General features: G+C 55.7%; 1 protein-coding gene across 1 annotated transcript; it reads left to right on the forward strand.

Moving 5' to 3' along the window:
- The first annotated feature begins 142 nt into the window (after positions 1-142).
- On the forward strand, positions 143-8,476 carry MFAP2 (microfibril associated protein 2). Its single transcript, XM_074925134.1, has 10 exons — positions 143-331; positions 1,706-1,851; positions 5,150-5,238; positions 6,395-6,481; positions 6,940-6,966; positions 7,048-7,134; positions 7,354-7,395; positions 7,601-7,688; positions 7,798-7,871; positions 8,136-8,476. The coding sequence occupies exons 1-10, from the start codon at positions 242-244 to the stop codon at positions 8,237-8,239; spliced, it is 834 nt and encodes a 277-aa protein (XP_074781235.1). The 5' UTR covers positions 143-241; the 3' UTR covers positions 8,240-8,476.
- The last annotated feature ends 1,057 nt before the right edge of the window (positions 8,477-9,533 follow it).

Here is a 9,533-nt window from a genome sequence, read left to right on the forward strand (position 1 = left end):
TGGAATTTCCTAGAAAATAATAATAATTGCTGGAAAAACCCAGGTGTCCTCGCCAAGACTGCAAAACCTCGCTCCTTCCATGGAGAAAAAGCCGGTAGATGGAGATGCCGCGTACCGAAAGGGGAAGAGCTGATGCCCATGGAGGGGGGACGCGCTGTCTGCGTTGCCCTCCAAGGGTTTTTCAGCTGCCTCTGAGCTTGGCTCTGGGATTGAAGGCTGGTTCTTGTGGGGACCCGCCTGCATGGAAAGTCTAAACCCCTCCAAGCGCCAGCGGCGCCTCTCTGCCCTCCGGGAGCTGGGGATTAGATCAGGAAATGAGGCACAAGCAGAGGTAAGAGGTTTCCTGAAATCCTAGCCAAGACTTGACTTATTAAACCAGGCTTCCTGAGCTTAAAAAAAAAAAAAAAAAAACAAAAACCACCACACACAACCCTCCGAGATTTTTGCCTGTGCTTGGTAATTTTAAAAGCAAAAAGCACCCAGGTGTGAGGGACCTCTTTGCACTTCGTTTTTTCCATCACCCCCACCCCACACAGGGGTGTTTTGCTTGTCTGGTTTTTGCAGGGTGTTCGCAGCCTCAGGGGGGTGTGCAAAGTCCATTTAATTATTAACAGGCAGTTCCTGCCATTCGCTAGGGGTTAATAGGGCTGGGGACAAGGACAATGCTGGATTTTGGGGCAGGCAGAAGCTTTATGGAGCAGCTCTTAGATGTGTTTGGAGTCATGTGGATGGTTTTATCCATCCTCCAGGCTGGAAAACCCGAGTTTGATATGAGATGTGAGCACCTTAAAAAAAACCCTGCTTCTCCTCCTGGTCTCAAACTTGGGGTTTTTTTGCTCATTTTAAAAGAAATCAGGTCCCTCCTGGCTGCAGAAACACTCAGATCTCTGACTGTGGGCTTGGTGCAGTGGGTGCAATCCTGCCCCAGGGGTGAAAGAGCCCCATCTCCTCCCCATCACTCATCCCCCTGCATGCTGGAGAGCTTCTCCCTCCCTCCCAGCCCTCAAGCACCCTCCGTTTGCTCCCTTGCTGGTTTTAAACCTGCCTAAAATTTGCAGGTTTTTTTACCCGCCAGCGCCGAGCAGGGTGTTGCAGCGGGGCTCGGGGGTTTTAGGGGAGCATCCCCAGCCTCGCCGGGATGCAGCCGGCATCCCGTGTCCTCCGGAAAGCCGCCAGCGAGCCGGGGAAAAGAGGGCCCCACGGTCAGCAATGCTGCCTCTGCCGCCACACAGGGGCTGCAGATCTGCTCCAGCATCCTCAGCCTGGGTGGGAGAAAAGGGGATTTTTTTTTTTTTTTTCCCCTCCATCCTGGGATAAAGCTTTAACTCTGCTACGGGGTTGCAGCATCCTCGCTGCTCAGGGGGCAGATGGAACACAAATGCTGAGCTTGGAGGCAGGAGGGGTGATTGGGATCCCAGAATCCCAAAGTTTGTGGGTTTATCTTGGTTCCCACAAGAGCAGCTGAGATCACAGAGCAATGCCCTGACATGATCCTTTTATCTCACCCTCCAGCAGCACTAAACCCAGCCTAAACCACGCCGGCGTGCTCTGCGCTGTGCAAAACCCTCCTCCCTCCTTGGTTTTACAATCAATTTAAAATTAATCCAGCTGGAAGAAAAAAAACCCCTAACCCTGCCGACCGTTGCATCGATGTGTGCTTACTGATTTTTATTTTTTAAAAGTATTATTACTTTTCCCCCCCTAGCAGGCAGCAATTTGGGAGGAGGAAGGGGCCGGCTCAGGTGTGGCATTAGGACCCAGCGGATCCCCCATGTTGGAGGTAGGAGGTTTTTGGGTTTTTTTTAACTCTCATTTCGGAGTTTTTGAAAGCAGAGAGAAGAGACCAAGGCGGTGGGCAAGGGCAGAACCAGCACTAACACCCAGAGCGGTAAGGACCAGGCGAGAGACACCCCCCCATCCCAGCCCCCTGCATCAGGCAGGGATGCTGGGTCCCCCCCCAGCAGCAGATGGGGCTGAACCCCTTCTTTGGGGCTTTGCAAAGTCGCCTTAAAAACTCCATCGGTCGGGTCAGGCGAGCTCACAAAAGCTGTTTTCGACCTTTTAAACTCATAAAAAGAAAATCCACTTTATTTTTGGGGTGCTGAAGAGCCAGCAGCCGTGGGGGGGGACCCCATCTTTGCAGCCTGACCGCTGTTGTAGTAGATTTTTAATCACTTCAAAAAGTCTAAAAATACCCTAATGTCTGAAGGAAGCCGTATTTTTTTTTTTTTCCATCCTGGAAAGAGACTGTAAAAAAGGGATATTTTAATATTTCTATTTATTTTGCCCCCCTGGGGGAGGACGGGACCCTAATGAAAATGTGATGTGTGAAAACGGGGATGGGGGAAAGAAGTTTTTTTACCTTTGGTCGAGAGCCAAAAAAAATTTGAGTCCTTTCATATTCCCTTTGTTCTCCCACTCTCTGGCAACTGGAGAGCTTAAAAAAAAAAAAAAAAAAAAAAGAAAGGAAAAAGAAAAAAAAAAAAGCTGGGGGAGGGGGGAAAGGCTGGGGGAAGGTGGGGTTTAGCAGAATGAAAGAGAGAGACTGTGGTGTTCTTTCTTCGGGGTTGATTGTTCCCAGATGTGCAGTTGCAAAAACATCTGGCACAGTTGGAGTCGCCGGACCCCTGTGCGGAGGGGAGAGGAGCTGCCGGGGGGAGCACCTCGGGTCCTTCCCGGGGCATCTCACCCGGTTGCTTTGGTGGTAGGAAAAGCCAAAGGTGGGGAGGAAGGAGGAGGAGGAGGAGGAGGGTGGAGGTGGCCCCGTCCCCTCTTTGAAGACTTTGGGTTTAAGTAAAGTGTCACGACGACCCTCTGCATCTCGGCATCGCTCCCGGCTGGGTTTGGAGGTGGCGGCGGGGGCCTCGGTGTCCTCCGTCGGGGGGAGAAGACGTTGGCATCGCCTTCGGGAAAAGACGTGACCCGTCTGTCCCCGTTCCCCAGCCAAACCCTGCGAGCTCGGTCCAAGATCTCCGTGTTCGGGGGAAATTCAGGGGGAGTTAGACCTTGAGAGAGGCCTTGGGCGCATGCAGACTGCTTTGGGGTAAAAAAGGGGCTGGCAGGGCAGGTTAATACGTGTGGCCATGTCCTTGGGCTCGCTGGAGCAACGGGAGGATGGGGTGTGTGATGCCTCCAGAGGTGGGCATCCATCTGCCCCCCAGCCTTGCCCCAAGCTGGCCTGGGTGGGATACAGGTGCCAGCCCAGGGCAATTTGGGGCCGCAGGACATTGGCACCGGCATCCCGCGGGATCCCGGCATCTGGAGAACTGACAATGGTCAGGATGGGCATCTACAGCCCCTTTCTATTGCCTCAAGGTGCCCCCAAACCTCTGTAGCAGCCCTGTCCTGGCCAGGACCCAGCTGCTTTCCCAAACCCAAGGTCTGCCAGCAGCCACTAAGGCTTGATAAAGCCTCCCGGACCGCGGCCAAGCACCCGCCAAGCCCAGAGCTGCACGTTGATCTTGCTCATCCCTGCGCAATCCCTTTTATCCCAGGACATGTTTTGCCTCGGTTAAACCCGGGTCTGGGACTTCCTTTGCCATGGCAAGCAGATGGGGCTGGTGGGACGCCGGTCCCACCAAGATGCCGCCGTGGGTTGGTGATGGGGCACTGCTGGGTGCTTCATTTGGGGCCACCAAACTGCGTGTCGGCTGAGCTTGGTTATCTGATCAGGTAGGGACCAACTTTCTGGCTTTCCCAAAGCTGGGAAGGGTCTGGAAGTCAGTTGTCAACATCTCCAGTACCTGTGAGCCTGGGGATGGAGGAGGATGTGATGCCTAGAAGATGCAATTACAGTGGTGGTGCAAGGGCATGGTGGCTAGAAGGTGCCATGCTTTGGTGACAGTGCAGGACAAGGTCCCTAGAAGATGCTACATTTTGGTGATCTTGAGGGCACGGTGGCTAGAAGGTGCAACACTGTGGTGATGGCGCATGACGTGGTCCCTGGAAGGTGCTGTGCTTTGGAGATGGTGCAGAGTATGGTCCCTGGAAGGTTTGGTGATGGTGAGGACGTGGTCACTAGAAGGTGCCACAGTCTGGTGATGGTGCCCAGCCCCACTGACACCCCCCCACACACCCCCTTTCCCCAGTGTGGTCTTAAACCCAGCAGGGACCGTGCTGGGGCTGGAGCCGTGTCCTGGGGTGGGTGCCCTGGCTGCCCCCTGGTGTGGGGAGCTCGTGTTCCCCCTCAGCCGGGGCAAGATACCACTGGGGTTGGCTTATTTCCACCATGCCTCAGTTTCCCTGCTCCAGCAGCAGAGGCAGGAGGGGTTCCCCATCCTTGCAGCATCTCAGCCCGTTGGGAAAGCCAACAGGCTTTATCCCCAAGAGCCAAATGTGTTTGGTTGGATTTCAAAGGGTTTGGGGGGAACTCCTCTTTTTCCCCCCGATTTTCCCCCCTCGAGCTGGCTTGGGACGAGGGGGAAGGGCAGGCAGCATCCCTGCCAGCCCGCGGCGGGGAAGGGGCCCGGCTCACCGGCGGCACAGCCGGCCTTGGCCCGTCTCCCCGCCGGGGAAAGCAGACGCTCGACATGGAAATCGCCGCTTGGAAAGCGCGGAGGAGCCGTGAGCTCCCAAGGCTGCCAAGCCCCAGCGCCGGCGCGGGATTTTTCTTGAAAGCAGTTTTTCCTTCCTCAAATCTCCGCATCCCCTTGGATTTAGGGGATGCCCAAGGACACGCCATCATCCACCGGTGACAGGCACCCACAAAATAAGCCCTTGGCCGAGGAGCGGGGCTGAAAAGCCCAGGGAGGAGCCCCCAAACCTCCAGCTCATGGGTCCGTTATCACCAGGGGGGGTCCAGATGTCTCCCCCATGGTGGTGATTCAGACATCCCGGCATTTCACATCCCTGTCCTGCCCGCAGGATATTTCAGGGCTTGGTCCTTGCAATTCCCCCCCGGGAGTGCATGGTCAAGGCGGAAAGCCCAGCCTGCCTTTTTGTGGGGGAAGTTTGGGGTTTTTTTTTTTAGGGTTTGGGGTTGGTTTTTTGAGCCAGCCTCTGGGGGAATCTCGGGCAGAGATGCAAGGAGTGTCATGCTGAGCGGGGGGCAGAGAGGGGCTGCTGTAAGGGATGAGGAACGGAGGGGTGTGGGGATCCGTGTGCCCCCACCTCCTGCTATCCCCTGTGTGTTTCCCTCTACCCCATCCAGACTCCTCCGGCTGCATCCCGGCCTGCGCTGCTCCTCCATCGCTGCTGTCAGGATGAGAGCGGTGGGGCTCTTCTTGCTGTGTCTGCCAGGTGAGTGCCCCCTCCCCAGGGGTCCCCAAGGCAAGGTGACACCCCATTAAACCCCAGGAGCCGGCCACCACCCCTAATGATACCTGGGTTCATTCACCCATCTGGGGGAAGCATCACCTCATTGCCTGTTCTACCTCAAAGTTAACCCAAAATCGCAGCATAGGCTTGTATTTAGGCTGGGACTGACTCTAGGTTGGGGGGACACAGAGGGTACGGGGGGTCTGGCACTAAGCAAGTCCCTCTTGCTTCGGGGACATTGAGGTGGCACCATGAGGTGGCACAAAATTGGCACTTCGGGGCTGGGACTACATCCAGAGAAATTATATTTGTAACCCCCCGGGGGCCTGGCAAAGGCGGGATGGAAACAAGGAGGGAGGCGACGGACCCGGGAGCCTGGAGCCAGGAAAACTTTGGGCGAAACCAGCTCGGCACAAAGGCTAGTGAGCAGATGGAAAACATTAAGCAGGCGAGGCCAAGGGAGCCTGGGGAAGGAGGGGGGGGCAGCGTGGGGGGTAGTGGGTAGAAAAGATAAGTCCTGTCCCAGCATCATTCCCAGCAGTGCTTTGCTCACGGCTGCTGCCTCTTGCAAGGACACGGCGGGGGGGGGGGGTGCGGCGGCTGGATGGGCCATGGGGCATCACGGCTTGTCCCGGAGATGGGTCCCTGCTGTGCCCTGGGGATTGGGATGACCTGATCCCTCCCCTTGCACCCCCCCCCCGCCCCAACATTGTGATCACATCAACTTGTGCACGCTGGCATCTGAACCCCGTTTGCTCCCCTGGATCTGTGGCAGGATGTCAGGATGACACCCCAGGGTGTCAGCAAGGGCTGCAGGGGGTGTCAGGAGCACCCCTGGGCTCAGCTGGATGCTGGGTCCTTCGCCGGGTGCTGCAGGACATCGGGATCACCCGGGATCAGCCCCGCTGCGCCCGGATAATGTAGGAATTCTGTGCTGGTGCTGGTCCCCCGTCGGTGAGCACCCCATTCCCCTCTTGCCCCGGCAGCGTGCCCCTGAGGACAGCTCTGGGATGGTGCTGTGGGGGACGATGCCAAGCTGGAGAGGCGGAGGCAGAGCAGGGAACCCCGAATTCCCCGGGTTGGGGTGGCCCTGCCCCTCCTGGTGATGCTTCTGCCCCCGGCTCTGTCTCCCCAGCAGCGCTCCTGGTCCAGGGACAGTACAGCAGGTTTGAAGGCATCACCTACCCCGAGCCGGTGCAATATTCCCAGTACGACCAGCAAGCAGGTTAGAGCACCCTGAACTGGGAGACACTTCACCCACCGCTCTCCCCCCTCTTTTTCCTTTCTTTTCTGCTTTCTCTGGCCGAATACACCTCAGTCTGATGGCTCTTTCTGCTTCATTACTCTTTGTTCCACTCTTTTTGTCCTGCCCCTTAAATTTCCAACCTCCTCCTAACACCTTCCCACCTCCCCCCTTACACATGCCTCTCCTTTCCCCTTCCTCACCCTGCCAATTATTTATTAAGCCTTTATTAAGCTTTAAAAAACCCTGGTGGGATGTTGCCCAGGTTCATTCCTGGAGTAGTTGAAGGGTGTTTTCCCCTTGCTCAGACCAGCTGCAAAATTCTGGGGAGCTTGATGCAAAGTCCTGGCCCCACTGGGGTGTTTTTTTCTCCCTATAGTTAAAAAAAAAACCCAAACCACCCTCAGCCTCTGCTCTGTTTTCTGTTTTTATTTCCGCAGAAATTCAGGATTACTACGACTACCATGGTAAGTGGTTCCCCTGCGGGATGCCAGGGTGGGGAGGGGGTGGGGTTTTGGGGGATGCCTGCACTGTCCCTCTCCTTACAGATGTCACCCCCCGTGCCCCCGAGGAGCAGTTTCGGTACCAGTCCCAGCAGCAATCCCAGCAGGAAATCGTGCCGGCCCCGACCCCAGGTGGGTGGCAGCCACCAGCCCCCTCCCCACCCCACCAGACCTTGGGGGTCTCCATCCCTCCCCTGCACTGGTTGTGCTCCCCCTGGAGCAGTCTCACGGGTGCCAGCGCCAGGATGCTCCAGCCCTAAACCCAGGGAAAGGGCAACAAGATGATTTTGTTCCATCCCTAAATTTGAGATGCTTTTGCTCCATCCCTAAATTTGTTTCCCCGCCCTGCAGCTGCTGCTCCCGAGACTGAGCCCACGGAGCCAGGACCCCTCGGTGAGTGCCTCAGGCTGGGGGTTTCAACCTCCCTTTTAGCCCGGCTGGGGTGAGGCTGAGCTGCCACACTCACACCCAGGGGAAAAAACTAGGGGAGTGGGGGAAGGTGTCGAGCGGCTGCTAAGCCCATCCCCGGGGCATCAGGACTCCCTCCCATGGATTTCCCAGACCCCCATCAGAAACCAACTGCCTTTTGTGCTCGCAGACTGCCGGGAGGAGCAGTACCCCTGCACCAGGCTCTACTCCGTGCACAAGCCCTGCAAGCAGTGCCTGAACGAGATCTGCTTTTACAGGTGAGTGGGGAGGGAGGGGGGAGCTTCGCTGTCCCCGCCCCGTATTTTGGGGACTCCCTCTGCTTTCGCACTCAACCCCCCCCCCCATCTTTTTTTATACCCCATCCAGCCTCCGCCGGGTTTACGTGATCAACAAGGAGATTTGTGTCCGCACCGTGTGTGCCCACGAAGAGCTGCTGCGAGGTAAAGTGTGCGGGGGAGGAATTGGGTGGGTTGCACCCCCAAATTGGGGTCATCCCCATCCAGCTCACCCATGATGTGGGGAGAAAAAAAATCCCAGCTCCAGGAATCGTTGGGATCCCAAACTGGGATCCTGTTTTGAGGGGGCTGAGCCACCCCCTTGCAGCATCATGATGTCCCCATCAGATGGGGGGGTCCCTCGCTGCTTTCCATCTCCATGTATTTTTCCTACGTTTACAGATTATTTTTTTCCCACTCTCCCCGCAGCCGATCTCTGCCGTGACAAGTTTTCCAAGTGCGGGGTGATGGCCACCAGCGGGCTCTGCCAAACCGTGGTCGCATCCTGCGCCCGCAGCTGCGGCGGGTGCTGAGCTGGAGGGGACCCCCCTCCACCAGCCACATCCCGGGATCCCAACCCCTTCCCGTCCTCCTCTCCCGGGTATCCGTCCCGCTCCAGAGCCTCACCGTGGTGCTAAAGAAACTGTGCATGAAAGAGCATAAAAAAAAAAAAAGTCCATTTTTTTGTGCACATAATAACTAAAAAAAGGGGGGGAGGTTTATTATTTTTATTACTTACTTTATTATATTGTAAAGGGGGGGCGGTGCGAGCCCTCGCCACCCTGTTTTCTACGTAGAGTATCCAAGAGATAAAGCGTAAGGGTCTCTGCGGCTCCCGACTCATTTTTTTGCGGGGGGGAGTGGGGTGGGGTGGTGTATATTTCCAATTTTGGGGAAGGATTTCTCATTTTTGGGGGTGTTTTCCAATGATCGGAGCAATTCCCGACCATCCAGCCCTGTGCACAGGAGGAAGGGCTGGGGGGAGGTGTGTGATTTTGGGGTGCTTTAAGGTGTTTTGGTGCCTGTAAAACGTCTGATTTGGGGCCAGTTGGGGGGGGGGGTGTGAGTAGCATGGCTTGGAGGGGGCTTAATTTGGGTGGGTTCTCATAGAAAAAATATATAGGTTTATAGGTGTTTGGGGCAGATTTCTGGGTCTTACAGAAAATAATGGGGATTTTGGGGCTGGTTTTTGGGGTGTTGCCTGGTTTCCCTATAGAAAAAAGGGGAGGGTGGGTCTCTGCTGGGGTCCTGCGGTGTGTAGGGCTTGGATTCCCCTATAGAAAGAAGGGGAGAGGTTGGGGTTTGGTTCACATAGGTGGGGGCTTTAGGGGTTCAGCTTGGGGAGCTTCTTCAGGTCTCTTACAGGAAACTGTAGCGTAGCTCTCCTATATAGTGTGTTCTCACAGGGGGTGTAGCTCTTTTATACAGCACACGGCTCATACAGGTTACAGTTCTCTTAAGTAGGTCATATAGGGTGCAGTTCTTATATACTGGGCAGCTCTTACACAGCGTGTACAGCTCCCGTACATCCAGCTCTTTTATATAGTGGGCAGCTCCCGTATAGCCTACAGGTCTCATGTAAGTTCTGTCCAGTGAGCAACCCCTATGGCATGCAGCTCTCAGTATCCAGTTCTTATATAGTGTGCAGTTCCTATATGGTGTAGTTCCCCTATAGAATATGCAGCTCTCTTTATATGTATTTATATATATATTGTGCAGCTCTGTGTCACAGAATCATCTAGGTAGGAAAAGCCCTTGCAGCTCCTCCAGCCCAACCATGACCCTCCCCCTGACCGTTCCCAACTGCCCCAGATCCCTCAGCGCTGG

Source organism: Athene noctua, chromosome 22 (genome assembly GCF_965140245.1).
Source record: "Athene noctua chromosome 22, bAthNoc1.hap1.1, whole genome shotgun sequence".
In the NCBI taxonomy this organism is placed as follows: Eukaryota; Metazoa; Chordata; class Aves; order Strigiformes; family Strigidae; genus Athene; species Athene noctua.

What these genes read in the sequence shown, in the direction of transcription:
- MFAP2 (XM_074925134.1), top strand. Translation starts at nt 242, where the DNA reads ATGGAAAGTCTAAACCCCTCCAAGCGCCAGCGGCGCCTCTCTGCCCTC. An exon ending in GAAATGAGGCACAAGCAGAG is followed by an intron (nt 332 to 1,705) that starts GTAAGAGGTTTC and finishes TTCCCCCCCTAG; the next exon opens with CAGGCAGCAATTTGGGAGGA. An exon ending in CTTCTTGCTGTGTCTGCCAG is followed by an intron (nt 5,239 to 6,394) that starts GTGAGTGCCCCC and finishes TCTCCCCAGCAG; the next exon opens with CGCTCCTGGTCCAGGGACAG.